The 18,951-nt window shown below is 42.4% G+C and overlaps 1 protein-coding gene across 1 annotated transcript in view; it reads right to left on the reverse strand.

The window, feature by feature from the left end:
- MICU2 (mitochondrial calcium uptake 2) overlaps positions 1–18,951 on the reverse strand; it is a 70,895-nt gene that overhangs the window by 1,244 nt on the left and 50,700 nt on the right. Inside the window, exons 7-11 of the mRNA XM_019715675.2 lie at positions 11,020–11,082; positions 10,051–10,148; positions 5,800–5,971; positions 1,969–2,077; positions 886–1,043 (exon numbers count right to left, since the gene is read on the reverse strand). Of these exons, the coding sequence (XP_019571234.2) occupies positions 886–1,043; positions 1,969–2,077; positions 5,800–5,971; positions 10,051–10,148; positions 11,020–11,082 (600 nt within the window). The remainder of the gene's footprint in view (positions 1–885; positions 1,044–1,968; positions 2,078–5,799; positions 5,972–10,050; positions 10,149–11,019; positions 11,083–18,951) is intronic.

An 18,951-nucleotide genomic window follows, 5' to 3' on the forward strand; every position in this document is an offset into this window, starting at 1 on the left:
CGCTGATTTACAGTTCTTCTCTTTAATGTCTTTTGAGAAATGGCAAAGAGGCTCCTGGGTATATCAAACTGTGAACTGCAAAGGTTGGTGTAATTTCCAGGAATGTGACCAAGAGGTACTGGATAACTGACCACAAAGCTTGTGAGATACGTTTGCTAATGGGAATCACAGTTGTTCATTTTCCATTAATAATGTTTGCAGCAGCAAATGAATGTGCTTTTCTATAGGTCGCAGACAAATAGCTTTGTTTTTGTGAGTCCACAGTACTTTCTCTCTCCCTTTCTTCTGGCCTAACTGCCTATTTATGACGAGGCTCTCTCTGGACCCGAGCTTCCAATCTGCACACAGCTTTCATGCGAGTGCTTCCAGCAGACTCTCATCTAACTATACACTGGGTTTGATCTGTCCCACAGTTATAGACCAATATGTGAGTCTGAATAAATAATGACAATAGCTAACACTTACTGCAAGCGTCTCAGTCACTATACTAAGTATTTTGCACTTAATCCGCATAATAATTATTTCTGGTAGATTCTATTAGTTTCCTCATTGTACAGATGAGGAATCTGTAGCTCAGAAAAATTAGGTAGCTTTGCAAGATTTAACCTTTAATAGATGATAAAGCTGGGATTTAAATCTAGGTGTTTTTAACTATAGAGCCCAAAGTAAAATTCTAGGCCATGATTTCTGAATAGTGCTTTCTGATTAGATTTTTTTAAAAAGCAAAGAAAAATGTTAGATTCCCATCCCATTTATAAAGACATCTCTTTATAAATGATGAAAACTCCATTTATGATGATACATTTGCTCAAATTCTAGGTTTGACACCATCCATTTAATTACATGTAAAAACATGTGGTGATTTAAAAAGCCAAAATCTGTTACCCATAAGCCTCGATGCATCCTGTTTTTCAACACTCCCAGGAATTCTCCATGACTGAGACACTCATCACCATCCAAGTCAAAGATCTTGAACACAGTGTCCAAAATGTTGTCCGAGAGCTCCTGTCCTGTGGCTACTTTCACTGCTCTCTTAAACTCCGCTGGAAAAGAAAACAAATGACTCATCAACCACGTGAAACAGTCTACGTGGAATTAATCTAATTTTCCATAATCTGAGAAGTAAAAACAAATGTAAACATTTATTACATGGGAAGTAAAACAAAAACAAAAATGCACATCAACAATGTATTTAAATGGGCCAGCCCGTTGCCTCAGGAGGTTAAGAGCTCCATGCTCCTAACTCCGAAGGCTGCTGGTTCGATTCCCACATGGGCCAGTGGGCTCACCCACAAGGTTGCCGGTTCAACTGCTGGAGTCCTGCAAGGGATGGTGGGCTCCGCCCCCTGCAACTAAGATTGAACCCGGCACTTTGAGCTGAGCTGCCGCTGAGTTCCTGGCTGGCTCAGTTGGTTGGAGCGCATTCTCTCAGCCACAAGGTTGCAGGTTCGACTCCTGCAGGGGATGGTGGGCTGCGCCCCCAGCAACTAGCAATGGCAACTGGACCTGGAGCTGAGCTGCGCCCTCCACAACTAAGACTGAAAGGACAACAACTTGACTTGGAAAAAGGCCTGGAAGTACACACTGTTCCCCAATAAAGTCCTGTTTCCCTTCCCCAATTTTAAAAAAAAAAAGATGAAAACCTTAGTTAAAAAAAATGTATTTAAATAATAAATCTGGCGGAGAAATGCCATTAAAGTAACTGCATGAGAAGCAGCTATTTTAATCTAAGCTTTCAAACCCAAATATCTCCTTCTCCTTCTCAGGGACAAAATAAGAAAGGAAAAGGAAACAGTAACAGTTAAATGTGAGTGTTGGTGTTATAAATCCAGAATAAACACGATGAGTTAATTAAAAGGCCAATTCATTGTTTTACTGATAACTGGCTCCTTGGTTGGTATCATCCAGTTGAAGAATACAGTGATATTGTCTAAAGATGATAACAACTAAATGATTCATAGAACTTACCTAATCGGACAGGGCGATGAGCTAAACTAAACATCTGCATGGCAATAGTGAAGTCTTCCAGGTGGGTTGTAAAGTGACAAAACGACTTGAACTCGTCCAAACTAATGCTCTAAAACAACAAAATGGAGTTCTTAGCCCAATTTTGTAAGTACATTAAATAATCTTATAAGTGTGAGTCCTCTTGTCTATCATGAGGTCATGAACTTCTATCTTTCTAAGCAAGTCTATTAAAAAGTTTGAGATACAGAATATTGTAATTTTAGAGATTAGGAAGAATCCCAAGAGATTAACCGGCAGCCACTGTGTATGGCTGTGGACTGTGCGCTGTGGGAACGGGTCTCCTGGAGTCGTGCAGTGTAAGACCCAGAGTGGTCCCGTGCTATGGACTCAACTGTGTCGCCTCAAAATTCCTGTGTGGAAGACTTACCTCCAGTGTGCTGTATTTGGAGATGGGACTTTAGGGAATAATTAAGACTGAAGGAGGTCCTAAGTCTGGGCCCTGATTCCCCAAGGCCTGGTGTCCTGATCAGAGGAAGGGACCCCAGAGCTCTCTCACTCGGGCGTGAGCACAGAAGACGCCCTGTGAGGAGATGGTGAGGAAGAAGCTGTCAGCCAGGAGGGGGGCTCACCAGACACCAACCCTGCTGGCACCCTGATCTCGGACTTCCAGGCTCCAGAACTGTGAGCACGTAAATTTGTGGGTTTAGCCGTAGTCTGTGGTGTTCTGTTATGGTGGCTTGAGGAGACTAATACATCCTGTTAGGAGGCCTCCCTCCTTGCTTTTCTGCTTAGTTTTATCAGTGGCCATAGCATGGAGTGAGGGCACTGGGTTTTGGAGTTACAGATCTATGCTGTAATTCCAGTTCTGTCATTTATTATGCATTTACGCATTAAATAGGGTAGAATGTCAGACCCCTCAAAATTCTTGATTTTTTAAGACCCCATTACAAATTAAAGATTGGTCTATTACATGTGATGTCAGTATTTCCCCCCATTTTCTTCTAACTTCGATTATAATTTGGGGGAGGATGAGGGCATGAAACAGACCTTAATTTTTAGGTAGTAACTTCCTAAATTTTTCTTAAAAGCTTCTGGGTTTTGCTCAGAGAGAGATATATATACTCCACTTTTAGGATGACTGTTTCCAGTTTTCTTCTGTACTTACTCAATTTCCTTTTTCTCATTAACATTTAATTCTTTGATCCATCTGGCATTTGTTTTGACAGTAATGAGTGAGGTAGCGACTTACCTTCATTTTCTCTCTCAGATGGCCAGTGGCTTGTCCTAATGCCATTTATTAATTATTCTCCTTTACCCAACCAATTTGTAATAGTTTACATATACTAAATATCCATGTGTATTTTGGGTCTATCTCTGGATTTTATATTCTGTTCAATTGTCTGTCAAATTCATTGTAACTGTTTTAATTACCAGTGGTCGATGGTACATTTTAATAACTTGGCATTCTTTTTTTTTTTTTTTTTAAGACCTTTTTTTAGAGCAGTTTTAGGTTCAGAGCAAAACTGAGGGGAGGTACAGAGTTCCCATACACCCCCCCACCCCCTCAGCATTCTTTTCATATAAACTTTTATGGCATTTTTATGGAAGCCCACTAGTGTTCACCAGTGTCTGCTTCTCCGATTCCTGCACCCAGGCAAGACTACACTTCTGTGCCTCCTTGCAGTTAGGTAGGGTCATGTGATCAGTTAGCCAAGGATCCTGACATTTCCAGGACAAAACACTTACGAGGTGTGATAAAAAACTACGGTGAATGTTTAAATTAAAAAAAAAAAAAATTATTACGGTAAGAGACACATTGCCATTAATTCCCCTCAAAATACTCCCCCTCACTTCGAATACACTTATCCCATCATTTTTGCCACTTTCTGAAGCAGTTCTGGAAGTCCTCTTTTATGAATGTCTTTAGTTGAGCTGTCATGGCTGCCTCAATGGTCTGAATTGATTCAAAATGTTTACCTTTTATGGTCATTTTGACTTTGGGGAAGAACCAGAAGTCGTACGGTGCCAGATCCGGTGAATAAGATGGATGAGGACACACTGTAATGTTTTTATTTGACACAAATTGCTGTACCAGAAATGATGTGTGACATGGAGGCTTTGAACAAATACAGTGACTGCTGCTGCCAAGTGCCATCCAACTGAAAGGCAGGGATCTTCAATACAGGAAGCGGTGTATCAAACCTTAGCAACAGTGTGTGACAAATTTCAACGTGTTCGGGGCAGTCAGTTGGGTGTGAGCCACACTTGAAAGAAGGTGTGTTTTAAAGTGTGTCCTAAATCATTCTCCATCATGACAATGCTCCGTGTCACACATCACTTCTGGTACAGCAATTTCTGTCAAATAAAAATATTACGGTGTGTCCTCATCTACCTTGTTCACCGAATCTGGTACTGTGAGACTTCTGGCTCTTCCCCAAAGTCAAAATGGCCATGAAAGGTAAAAGTTTTGAATCAATTCAGGACATCAAAGCAGCCATGACAGCGAAACTAAAGACACTCACGAAAAAGGACTTCCAGAACTGCTTTAGAAGGTGGCAAGAACAATGGGATAAGTATGTTTGAAGCGAGGGGGAATTTTTTGAGAGGGATTAATGGCAATGTGTCTTATACTCTAATACTTTTTTTTTTTTAAATTTAAACATTCACTATATTGTTTGATCACACCTTGTAAGTTCCAGGACGTGGCTCACTCCTTCCGTTTCCTTCCCAAGCCTCTGAGGATGGTGTTCTTTTTCAGATGGTGGAGCTCCAGGATGGCCGTGCCTCGAAAAGCCTGGGTCCTCAGCAACTACATGGGTACCCTCCCCACCCGCAATGGAGAGGTGGCATGGTTGACAAAGATGCCTTTGTGTTGGCCACAGGGATTTCTGGATAGTTTGCACCTGCCGCAAACAGAGGCTGTTCTGACTGCTGTGACCATCCCACTTGTAACTACCTTAAGGGAGAGCTGCTGTGTTTATAATACTAAGAACTTCTACTCAATCACAGGGAATGTCTCTCCAAATTAGGTAAGTTTTGTTTTATATCCATCAAGATTTTAAAGTTTTTTCCCCCATATATTTCTTGTTAAATTTATTTCTAATTGTTATATATTTCTATTGCAATTATAAATGGGAAGTTCATTACGTTTTATCTTTTTCCTCACTACAGAAATAGCTTTAAAAATTATAAAAAATACATGACCATTAAAACAATTTTTTTGGACTACAGTAAAAACAATAAACTAAAAATCACTTGAAATCTCACCACTGTACATTAATCATTATTAATAGTTTGGCAATCATCATTTCATGTAATTCACATATACACACATATATGCTACTGCATTTTGACCTTGAATTTTGACAGCGATTTCTCATATAATAGCATTGTAACAGGCACTGTATTTAATCTTTATTGTTTCTAATGGTTTTCAATTAGATTACATTCTCTAAGCATATAATCACATTATATGCAAACAAAGACAACTGTCACCTCCTTTCATGTTTTAATATTCTTCATCTTGTTAACTTGCACTGGTTGAGATCTCCAGAACAACAGAAAGTGACAGCAGTGATAGTTGACACTTCTGCCTAATTCTGACTTTACTGGAAATGCCAAACTCATGGCTGCTATACCGACTTTACCTTAGGCAGTATATCACTCGTAAGAAAATAGTATGTGGAGAACATACCTCAACTTGATTTTACACTTAAATAATAGAGATCAGTTTAGTCTTAGGTAATTTGGAAGTCACTTTATTTAATTACATAGCTATGTCTAACTTATTATTTCATGTTCATCACAAGTGTAACAGAAAGGCATACCAACCTCTCCTGCTGACAACTTCTCTCTCACATTTTTCCAATAAATGTCGTTATTTTCAGTGTTAGTGAAAAAAAGGAGCCACTCAGCAAAGTCTTCTTTTCTCATGAAACTCAAACCTTTAGAAAACTGAAGGAATTCCATTTCTTGGACCTCTATTTGTAGATTTTCCATAAATCTAAATAAAGTACAAAGTTAATAGAAGTAACCATTGGCATTCAACAGTAATATTGTAATGGGGTCTGCAAAACACCTTCAGCATCACCTGCTGAGTGGCCAGCCTCCTGGGATGCGAGTGGGTGATCTGTTGACCTGCATGCATGACGCCTGAGAACTCTGCAAAGCATTGTGGGAACAGGAGGGTGCAGAGTCGCTGGTCAAGTGCAACAACACCAGCTTCAATGTGACTCCCTACCCTTGTTTTGTTTGTGCAAATTATACTCAGCAAGCCACATTCTGATGAACTTAAGACTTAAAACATTATGAAAACATTGCTGTCTTACAGCCATAGAAAATAAAATTGCATGGAAAACAATTATTTTCCAATTTCGAAAAATCATCAGTAATAAGAGAAACTTAAAATTCAGTTGGGAACTGCTTTGAGAATGTCAATCATAATTAATGGTTCCTAATATTTTTCAGGTGCCAAAGGTTGATCGAAGTAATCAATGGCTATGCATCAAAAGCTTAAATTTACCTAAAAATATTTATAATCTTTTGGACAATAACATATGTCTATGTGACTCAACATTCTTTTTTTTTTTTTTCTGTAAAAACACATGGCACTTTGATCAAACTGTCATCAACAGCGTCCTGTGAAAGGTACAAGTTGAAAGAATAGCAGATTAAAAAATATTTTCTTTGAACAAGGACCCAGAAATGCTGTACTTGATTTATTTATAACCTAAATCATGTGAAAAGTCTTATTATCTCCATGCGGTTTAACATGCTGCAGATCCTGTTATCCACCTTTCCACATGTGAAAAGATCTGTGCTATCTGTCACGTCACAATTTAATAGAAATACACATGGGGTGAAAAAGAGGTACATTCCAGCTCTGCAGGAGAAAAGCTGCCACTGTTAACAATTACTTGCTTCAGATTCTACACGTGTCCCCTCAGCCTTAGAGGCAGGCAGGGGAGGTGGGCTTAGGCTTCTATCTGTGTGGGAGGTAAGGTTCTGAATTTATTCTATATACAGATTTATCAGTGTTATGCGTCTGTTGGGGTCAAAGAAGAATTTTATCTAGAACTTGAAGCATTTCAAGTTTGGATTGACAGATCAACAAAATCTTCTACTGATATGCTTCATCCTTTGTTTTACTGAGTTTTATTGTACTGTACTGTGATGACATTCAATTTTTTCTTATTAGGATTGTTAAAAGAATGTTTTCCTTGCAAATGAGTGCACAATGAATTAGGGAAGTGGGAAATACAGTGTAAGAACATTACCAACTTGCTCCTTCCCACTTTCTTTTGCTTCAGGTTCTATCTGAGGCTGAAATATTATAAACTTAATTGCTGTTAAAACTATACATTGTCTGGTTTAAGCTACTTTCATCTTAACTAATTATACTACTTTTGAAGAACGTTAAGTATGTTTTATGATAATAATCTTTTCTAAGTCTAAAATTATGTATCTTGTTATGACATGAAAATCTGGAACATGATACCGGACATAAATGTATGAATTGAAGAATTTATGTTCCATAAGGCCACCAGATGCACTCGGAACACATTTAAATAGTTGGTAAATTAGTGGGTTAAGTGGAGATGCTGGGGAGAAGCTGCTTTTCCTTAGCTGGGTGCTGCCGGCCCTGGTGTCCTGGAGCTGGCTCACCAGCTGTGACGGTGTATATGCACATGTCCCCCACACCTACTCCGCGTCTGGCATCTTAAGGCCAGCTTGCTGGGGGACTCACACCATAATCTGCAAATGCTATCCTGCCAGAGAGCTGAGCGACATACTTACCAGGACACCACTGCTTACACACCTTGGGATTTATGACAACTCCATGAATTCAGGACATCCTCAACCAGTAAGTGGTATTTCAGAATTAAAAAAAAAAAAAAGTCCTAAAAAGTACATCAGTATCAATATCCTAATTTTTCCGGGTAAGAAAACTTGAGACCACTTTTCTCTCCTATTTCCCTAATTATTTTCAGCTTTAAAAATTTATTGGGATAAAAAATGAGGTCGAATGTACCATACCAGAAATAAACTTGGAGATTTTTTCTGCCCACTACTCTTAAGGCTAACCATTAGAGTTTAAAAGAATGGAAAGAAATGCAGAACAAGAAAAGGCCCCAGGTAAAGGAGGGAAGAGAGAACAAGAGACAGGAAACAGCGCAGAGGGGCCCAGCCATCAGCAGCAGCCTCACTGGCTGAACATCAGTGTTTTCTTCCCTGAACCGTAGACAAGCTGCCTTTTCAAATTTAAATTACCTGTTGATTTCATAACAATGAATACACACCAAAATTCCAGGAGCCAGGATTTAAATTATACTTTAGTTTTTACTTAAGTGCCTAAGTGGGTTTTCAGTTAGAAAACCTTTTGACTAGTTATAAAAGTTAAAAAAACACACCACAAAACCCACAAATTTATCCACTGTTCCCTCATTAACTGGCTGTTTCCCTTGACACGCAGTGGTATCTACTTAATGTGTCTGTCCCTCTGGCCATCTGGTCTGGTGTTACTTCCTTGAAAGCCCATTCAGTGCACCCAGCAGGGACCTGTGGGACTGACTCTTCCAGAAACTTTGTGACCACTTAAACCTTTTAAGACAAACCTGGGTCTGAACATCACTTCTTTAATCTCTGAGGTATATGACCCGGGACTAAGTTCCTTCATCTCATCAGGTCCCAGTTCTAAAAAGGGAGACCACGGGTCTCGGGTGGTGAGAACAGGTGAAACAATACACGTAAAACACACAGTCACAGGCCAGGCACACGGTAAGCACGCAGCAGACAAGGTACGACGGCACTGAGGACTGTAACTGCCTCCCCTCACCCTTCCGCAGGCCCAGACTCCACTCTTCACGGCTGCGCCGCTCTCTGCTCCACCTCCTCCGCCCACGGCTTTGACGGCCTCCACAACTGCAGCTTGAAGAAAACCAGACAGGAACTGCACACAGTGCTACCGACTGAAACTCAAGGTCTACACCTCCAAACAGGCCCTCAACCCTTCCAGACACCTCGCCAGCCAGTGAAGCTCTTGTTGACTTTGCACCGTGGTTATTTGGAGCCCTCTACACCTTCTACAAGTCCATCTCAATGGCCTTCTGTCTGTCCTCAGCAGATGACCCTGCCCTAACTTCTCAGAGAGATTAGGAATCATCCTTAGGAAATTTTCTCACTACTGAAACGTGACAGCCCTAGAAAAAGGGGAGTTCCTTCCTTTGTGGATGGCTTACTGGCCATCTGAATCCCACCTCTATTCCCATGGTTCCTCCAGTTTTCTGTTTTAACTTAAACAAACCCTTCTCTCTGAATTTTTAAATAATCAATCCCTGGGGGAAAAAGCACTGAGAACCCTACCCTTTATTTCAGTTTTGGACTTTTTTCTTTAGATGTTGAGTTGAGGAGCCTCTTGGGAAAGAAACTGAGGACACTCCAAGCTGAAAACATGTGAGCGAGAGAGTTGAGGAAATGCAAAAAGAGAGAGAAGCCAGGGCAGCTGAGAAAGAGAACCCCTTCGGAAACATCTGGTAGCTGGGAAACAAGCTGTGGGAGTGTCTGAAAATAATTCAGTTCGATGTGCATGCAGCACACATTCTGTGCTGCCCACGTGTTCTGTTCTGTGCACTTAGGACATACTGTCGCATTTAATTCTCAGATCAGCCTCAGACTTCCCATGTGGGGGACAGAATGTTAATGGAAATGAGAGGGGAAAGAATAGAAGATTAGGAAGGAAAATATTTGCATGAATTAGAGATTTCCTTTTTTTCATTATTTGATTATAAAATTAATTATCATTTATAGTTTTAAAGTTTACTTTTATATTTACTCAAAACTTGTAAAGTAGGGAGGACAAGCATCATCATGTAAATATTTTAAAGACTAAAAGAAGGTACAGTTGACCCTTGAACAACAACATGGGCTCACTTATACTTGGATTTTAAAAATTTACACGAATTTTTAAAAATCACATATAAGTGGACCCATGCGGTTCAAACCTGCATTGTTTAAGGGTCGACTAGTTGTTTCTTCACTTATTACCTATAATTTCCCTAAATGAATATAAGTATTTGCATTTACCTTCGAAATTCTCTATAATGAAGTTTTCTTTCTCCTCTCTTTCCAAAGAAACGTATCTGAAGGGTTGTGTTAATTTCAGGTTCTTTCACTGTTGGTTCCTGTAAAAAAAATGCGGCGGCAATTTCAAGTAATTATAACCAGGAGAAAAATAGACCCTGTAGCCTGGAACTCTCAGGACAATATCCACAAAAGATTCCTGTAGCACCACCACCACCACCACCAACAACAACAAAGGTAGAAGAGAAGTAACCATTATGTCTGTCTGTTACTTTGCATAACACTATTCTGTAATCATCTTTGCTCAAAGCAGGAGAAAAACAATGAGGGCTAAAAAACTTAAAACACTCAAGGTGGACTTCGACAGTAAGCAAAATTTTAGAAATGCTCACACATTTTGACCCAACAACTGAATTTCTGGGAAGTTATCCTTCATATCTATCCACCTAGGTATAAAATGACATAATTACAGGATTATTAATTGCAGCATAATTTGTAATAGCAAAAGACTAGATATGTTTAAATATCTTTCCAAAGGGGAATGGCTACATAAATCGGCACATCCATACAACAAAGTACTATGGAGGCCCTAAAAGGAAGGACACCCAGCTATATTAAGGAAAACTGGGAGAGTGGAACAATGTATAGTATGTATGCTACTGCTTGTATGTATAAAAATGGAATAAAGATACACAGATGTACTCAGTCACATATTTACCTACATGCTTATATATGCGTACCTCTGGGGGAATACACGGTGCTCACTGATCAGGGGGGAGTGGTGCCTGGGAGGCAAACCCTACCCTATATACTCCTGTGAACCCTATGAAGTCAGGACCATGTGAATATAGCACATCTACTTAAAACATTTAGAAAAAAGTGAGTTACTGACAGTTTTCCCAACTATTTGGAAATACTTATTTGAACAAACAGAATAGAGAAGCTATTATAATATCACCTGTTTGCACATACCTGGCATTCTGTGTCATTAGTTCTCATCTTCACGTCATCTTGTTTACTTATGATCCTCTGTAGCTAAAAAGATTGCAAATATGAATTTAGATGTGTCTACTGGATTTTTCACAACAACCTAAAAAACAGAGACTGAGTTTTTGTTTTAAAGTATATATTAGATATTTAAATTCCTTTTATATTGTAACTGCTAATATTACGTTTTTTCTCAGATCATGTAAGAAACAAAGGAGAAATAGATATGCAAGTATTAACATTATTATTCTGATTTTTTTCTCCTAAGAAAGCTAGATTACTTAATATATACATATTCTAAAGGCATCACTCTATAACAACTTCATGATTACCCTGATTGTTCAAGAGAATTTTTATTCGTTTTTTTGTATCACTGATAGTTTGTGGCCACATTTTCAAGTATACTCATATAACTCTTAAGAAGCTATTTATATCATGTAAATAGTGTTCCTTTTCCCTTTATGCATTTATAAAGTATTAAAATAATTTAAAGACCTACATTTCTACCAATTATAAAACTGTCAATAGTACCCTGAGACTGAGCACATTAAAAACCTACCTTTCAGAGTCTTTTGTACCTATCCTCCTGTGGAAAGCAAAGTTTTAAAAAAAAGATTTAAAAAACAAATTGAATATAGGGGCAGCCAGTTGGCTCAGTTAGTTAGCAGCGCAGTGCTCATTAACACAAAGGTGGCCGGTTCGATTCCTGCATGGAATGGTGAGCAGCGCCCGCCACAACTAGATTGAAAACAACGACTTGACTTGGAGCTGATGGGTCCTGGAAAAACACACTATTCCCCAATAAAAACTTTAAAAAAAAAAGGAATATAGACAAAATCTAAAACTACGAATTCAAATCAATTAGGAGGCAGAACTTCACCCATTTTTTTTTCTAGGCTACTTTTTTGTTAATACTTTAAAAATTGCTGCAACTAAATTCCAAATTAATTATCTCAAATTCAGCATCTTCTACTATGCTTATTTTAGGCCAGTGGTTTATCTCTAGTTATCTAAATCCCTCAAACTTTTCAACACAGTTCATACTCATTTTAGGGGAAAATGTTGAAAAGCTTTATACTAGTTTAATCCTTCATTTTGTGTTAACAATCAAATAGTATAACACCAAGTTCAATACCCAGACACTTCTCCCTAATGGTGATAAGTCAAAATTTATCATATAGATAACAATTTGAAAAATAGAAATGTTATTCATAAAATGATTATAAATTTTTATCAAATATTCAAAACTTACTTTTCTTCTATTATAAGACAATTACTATAGTTGTTGTAATCTTCACATAGTCAGTGTCAAATAGTTACAAATAACACAAAAATAGCAAATAGGAGTTGTTCACTGAAATAAGAATTTGTTAGGAGACTTACTATAATATTGGCTTATTCTAATTGGTGTGGGACTTAGAACAAGGGTCTGTCCTAGAGTCTGCCCAGTGGGTTTCGTGCCAGATAAGCCTGTCATGTTAGTCTTACTGAAAACATTTTGGTTTGGATTCAGGGAGGGTGTTATAGCAAGTTGTAGTGTGCTTTGAAGATTATGGTGCTGCACATTTAGTTCTATGGTAATCGCTCCATTTGAAAGATCATAAACTTTTGTACCCAGGTATTCTCTTGTGCCAAAAGGTCTTTCTGGTCTAGTGAGATACTTTCTAAAATGGCTGCAGATGACGCTGATTCATGACAGCAATGTATGAAGTACCCCTTCTGTGATGCAAGTCCTGTTCTAAGTGTTGGGAACACTGGGGTGAAGGACAGATGATGTCCTTGCTGTCATTAAACTTACATGCTAATTGGCAAGTGAACAAATCAATAAGAGAATTTCAGATAATGTCAATGTAGTCAAGTGCTACAACTAGGATACACTTAAAGTAAAGTAGGGTACTTTATTTTAGGATTCAAGACTACTGGGAGGGCTGTTAGACAGGCTTCTTCTGGGTCATTCTCTTTGTGAACATGACATTTGGGCCGAGATCTGAACGACTCGAAGCTTCGAGAGGTATGGGGACAGGATATTCTAGGTGGAGGGAAGAGCAAAGTTCCTAGTGGAAATAGGGGTACTTCGTTAGAGAAACAAAGAAGTCGTTACACATAAATGGTAAGAGAAGCAGGAGGACACATTCACCAAATACAAATTGTGAATGTCTAAAAAGGTATGGACAAACTGGCTAAATTTATATTGATCCATGTTTTCAATTTCAGACTGAAAATGGAGAAAAGTATGTAGGGTTGATTTAACTTATTTGTGTTTTCAGATCATGATAGTTTAAATTCTGAAGCAACAACACTATTCCAAAATCAAGAATAAATCCTAGTGAAGGTTTGTATTTCTTTAATAATAACTCTAGCAGGTACTTCACAGGACAGAACTACAACAGCACCATATTAAGGGTACAGTCCCTACCAGTGTGAAACAAGGGGAAATAAAAGAACCACTGTAATAAAAGGAGAAATTTATATAAAAAAGACTTGTCATCAATCTATTATTTAAAGAAATTGCACTAGGACCCTGGCACTTATCCCAAATAAGCAGCCGTGCCACCCACCTATCAAGGTAAAGATTAAATGGATTAAGTAATACCTGCTCTGATCACCCCTGGTGTTGTTTATTATTATCTGACTGAATAGCTTATATGGATAGTTGTTAATTTACTTGTTCTTGGGGTAAAGAAGTAAGCAATACACTTAAATTAACAACAGTTTCTAGATCTGGGTGTCGATAAAACATGAACACATCACAAAACATCAAAGTAACAAACTGAAGCAATTTACATTTTAGGATAGTGTCCCAAGATTTTGTATTAATGTATTTCATCATTACTTTTACATTTGCTGCAATCACTTTATATCTATGTTTTGAGTATTAAACTAATCCTCATCACTTTTCTAGCACTAACAGTGGGAAGAGCAATACATAAAATTTACTGGGGAAACATTCAGATAAATTAAAAACTAACAACAATAGTCAACCCTGCCCTTTACACTTTTCTGATCTGAAAAGAACTGTTTGGTTCTTTGAATAAAATTTCAAATGTAAGATGCTTGCATACTTAGGTTTCCTAATACAATGACCATGGAAGTGAAATAATTATTCTAATACTTAATGTAAACACAGTTTTTTCTGCTCTATGCTGTTATTTTAAACTGACACATTGTATTATGGTCCCCCGGTTATCAAGTTCAGTGTTAAGTGCCTAAGATCAGCACAAAGAACCTTTGTAGGCTTAGAAGTTTACAACTTAAAAAAAAAAAAAAAATCAGTGATGTATCTTAACATACTTTTTCATGTTTTCTTAATTCATGGGTTGATCATCCAAGAATCTTCCAAACATTTACAGAAAATATTGCAGATTTCAGAATAAACTCAGCACGTTAAACTATCTGGAAGACTTTTACAAGGCTTGCTGGACGCATTCACGAGCAGAGGCTGGGATGCAGGGGATGGCTGGGGCCTGAAGAAGATGGGACACGATAACCTGCCCTCTTGCCTTTTTCAGTCTCATGTTCCACAGTGTCACCTTATCTGCAGGCTGTCACTTGGCCCTGTGTTACTATCACACATTACCACAGCGCATCAGGACGCTGGTCCTGGAGAGCATGTTGTGGTATTAGCAGGGTGCACCTGTCCACGTATGACATGTCATCCAAGTTCACAATCCAAGTTCACAATCTCTGTGTGCACAGACAGCACAAACTCCTTGTGGGGACAGAGCCCCAGAGAGTAGTTTACAGGCTCTCGGCCTCACATGAAGGGGTACTGGCTCGGGTGGTGAATGGCCGTCGGCTGTGGCCGATTAGCCAAATGGCCACTGGTATAACTGCTACGACTACGGAGGACTGCCGAGGAGCCGAGCAGAGCCGAGCAGAGCCGAGGAGAGCGGAAGAGGAGAGCAGAGAGAGAGGAACAGAGGAGAGAGTGGAGAAGAGTCGTCGGTCGGTCGGTTGGTGGAAAAGCGGACGGCAGGTCGGCGTCCGGTGGGCCCAGCCTCCAATGAGACCGTGGTGGTATGGCTCCCCTACCTATGGCTCCGTGGGTGTTTCTTGTTGGCCTCACCGTATCCTGCGATCTTGTGTGGGGAGCGGGAGCAGAGACCCCGCAGGCCGCCCCGCACAACAAATGGTGCAGCGAGCAGGGTCTCCCGCACGACAAATGGCGCAGCGAGCAGGGTACGGTGCCGGCCAAAACCTACCGAAGCATGGTGGAGAGGTTTGTGCGTGTGAGAGCCCAGCTTTGGAACGCCCATGAGGAGCGACACCGGGAACGGGAGGCGCGGTCTGCCTGGGAGACTCAAGCCTCCAGCTAGCACATCACCCTCTTGGCCATGGACGGCATTGCCTTCATTTTGGTGATCTGCTGCGGCCTTAAGCTCCGAGGGTGGTGGACATCTTACACCGAGGCCTCCACCCACTCAGACACCTGGCACAGTGAGCAAGATTCCGACCAGGTAGGAATGGCGTCTGACTCTGGGCAGGAGGATGTGTGGCCCCCACACAGTATATGGTGTTCGGTGGCCACTGTTCTCAGGAGTTAGACCCCCAAGGAGAGGTGGTAGGACATGGACGGCTCTCCAGCCAGTGTGGAGAGGGCCCTGCAGGCTCTGGCTGAGCGGTTGCCGGAGGAGAAGGCTACAGCCGGCCGCGTGGGCTGGATGTTCCTCAAGGCCTTGAGTCTCAACACAGAAAATGGGCTTAATGAAATGGCCCGGGTGCCGAACCAGGTGTCTCGGTTGGAAGCACTGGAAGCCTGGATCCGCCTGTTAGAACAGGGGCCCCAAGGTGGAGACTCTGAGGCAGAGGCGGAGGAAGCCAGTGGAGACAATGTAGCTCCCAACCCCCAAGCCCGGCCAATCTTGAAACAAAGGGTAAAAGGTGAGCAACCTTTGGGCCCCAGGGGCGTTGCTGCTGGCAACCCAGCTGTGACTGAGTTCACTACCTACACCCCTTACACTCCCACTGAGTTGCAGGAGCTGGGGAGGCGGTACAGACAGCGCCCTGGAGAGTCAGTCTCGGCTTGGCTATTACGTTTATGGGATGAGGGAGCAGACAGCATTCTCTGCTCCCCAGGCGAGATGGAAAAGCTAGCCTTTGTGACAGTGCATCCGTCCCTGCAACAAAGGTTACAAAACTGCCATAGGTTGGCCCACAACCAGGGCAACCACTCTCTAATGGCGTGGCTCACTGCTGCGGTACACACAGTATGGGGACAGGCAGGCGAGCTGCCAGACAATGTGAGTCAATGGCAGTCATATACAGAACTTACGCAAATAATCCGTGAAATGGGTATGAGACATGCTATTTTTAACCTCAACATGCAGGGCCCAGATGACGAGCTTTTTACTGCCAGCATGAGAGATCTGGTTTTGGATACTGCACCTGCGAGTGCTTTTGGATCCTTGGTTGCTATTCTTACACCATATGTAGGGCGGCGGATCCATGAAGTTACAACTGCCATGGCCACCCTAGGGGATGTTGAAAGCCGGAGGCGAAGGAAGTTAAGACAGGAGGTCCGCACAGTTGAAACCTGGAAGCCCAAACCAAAGGTAAAGGGGCGAGGTCGCGGGCCTCAGAGTGTAACATGCGCACAGATGTGGCGTGATCTCGTGGCAGCAGGGGTCGATAGGAAGAAAATAGACCGACAACCCAATGCACTCCTGCTGGAACTTTGGAAACAGTTGCGTCCGGAACAACAATTCCGGAGAAGCATAAAGGAGGAGTCTGGGAAAGCGCGACCCGTGTCCCTCCAGGACTTCATGCAGCCGCTTGAGGCCGACTCCTTGCAGCTTGATTAGGGGTGGGGCCAAGGTACCCGGTCAGAGGGGACGAGCAGGGACCGGAGGCCCCACGTGGAACTGTCCATACATTGGTCCCCTTTGAATGTACAGAGGGTTTTGGCTCTAGTTGACACTGGCGCCGACTGCAGTCTTGTTTATGGGAACCCAGAACTGTTCCCTGGACCAGCAGTCTACATTGATGGCTACGGGGGAAAAACTGTGACTGTGAAAGCCGTTTCCTTACCACTGGGTATAGGAAGGCTTCCTCCTTGTACCTACAAGGTTTATGTCTCCCCCGTTCCGGAATATATTCTAGGGGTGGACGTGCTACATGGTCTCAGCTTACAGACGTCGGTAGGAGAGTTCTGTCTCCGGATCCGGGTGGTGAAAGTGGTGACACACGGGCATGCTCACCACCCTCCTCAAGTGTTGCCACAGCCCTGGCGCATGGTTACAGTGCGACGGTACCGCCTGCCAGGAGGACAGGAGGAGATTGGTCGTACAATATTGGAATTGGAAAAGACACATATAGTGAGGCCAACGCACAGTCCCTTTAACTCCCCAGTATGGCCTGTCAAGAAGCCAGATGGGACCTGGCGAATGACTGTGGACTATAGGGAGTTAAATAAGGTGACGCCACCCTTGCACGCTGCAGTGCCTTCAATTCATGATTTAATGGGAGACTCTGTTAAAGCCAGGCTACGGCAGAAATGGGAACATTTTGCTGCCAGCACCCACATGCTTGAAAGCAGGGGAACGGCAGCAATGGACTTGGCCCTGGCAGGTCAAAAGCCCCCACTGTCGGTGGTTAGGTCTGATAGCCCCATGGGGGGCCGGTTTGACTCATGATTTGCAAGTGACGCCAAGGGTGGTGGCTGAGTGGCCACCGCAAGTGACTGTAGTATACAGAGGTCCCGATACCGGGATGATTTTGCGAGGAAACTATGTGCTGTCACTATGGCCTATTATGGGGTCCCCTGTTCTGTTACATGTTGAAACTATGTAAGGGACCCCAAGTACTGCCATAAAGGTCTGGTACCACAAACCGGGAAAGGTGCCAGTGGCAGCGACCCTCCTTTCCCAGGACAAAAAGCTGGCATGTATCCTCCCAGATGGAAGGGATTTGCCATTGTTGGTTCCTAAGACTACCGTTTCTTTTCGTCCGTAGGTATCAGTAGGCTAATACGGCACAGGGACCCTCGTGGAAGAGGCTTGTTGCGTAGATTGTGAGGCGAGACCCTGTAGGGGTGGAGTGTGGGGACAGAGCCCCAGAGAGTAGTTTACAGGCTCTCGGCCTCACATGAAGGGGTACTGGCTCGGGTGGTGAATGGCCGTCGGCTGTGGCCGATTAGCCAATTGGCCGCTGGTATAACTGCTGTGACTATGGAGGACTGCCGAGGATTGCCGAGGAGCCGAGCAGAGCCGAGCAGAGCCGAAGAGAGCGGAAGAGGAGGGCCGAGAGAGAGGAACAGAGGAGAGAGTGGAGAAGAGTCGTCGGTCGGTCGGTTGGTGGAAAAGCGGACGGCAGGTCGGCGCCCGGTGGGCCCAGCCTCCAGTGAGGCCGTGGTGGTATGGCTCCCCTACCTATGGCTCCGTGGGTGTTCCTTGTTGGCCTCACCGTATCCTGCGTTCTTATGTGGGGAGCGGGACCAGAGACCCCACAGGCCGCCCCACACGACAAATGGCGCAGTGAGCAGGGTCTCCTGCACGACACTTCTAAAACTCAGTTTGACGCCTGTGACTGCCGGCTCGCCCAGGTGTGCTGGAACGTGCAGACTAACAGCTCACCCACCTGACAGGACCGCAGATCTGTACAGCACAGCCTTTCCACAATTAACCTCTATGTACTACTTCAGTCCGAACGGCAGTCTTAGTGTCTCCTGCCTTGTACTTGAGGCAGACCGCAGTGGCTGGAGGGTACTGGAGCCTTGGGATTTATGACACTGGCATCTCAGCTCCTACTTGTACAGACATGTTTTCTTCCTGACACTAATCTCTAAGTAATTTCTCTCCTTAATCATCTAACATCCAGAAGAAGAATTTCCCCTACTGCCATCAAGTTTGCACGTCCTGCTCACTCCTCGTCAAATGGCTCCTGCGATAGCTCCCAGGGACTCAGCAGGCCCCAGGGCTC

The sequence above is a fragment of the Rhinolophus sinicus genome, linkage group LG04, assembly GCF_036562045.2.
Source record: "Rhinolophus sinicus isolate RSC01 linkage group LG04, ASM3656204v1, whole genome shotgun sequence".
NCBI classification, from domain to species: Eukaryota; Metazoa; Chordata; class Mammalia; order Chiroptera; family Rhinolophidae; genus Rhinolophus; species Rhinolophus sinicus.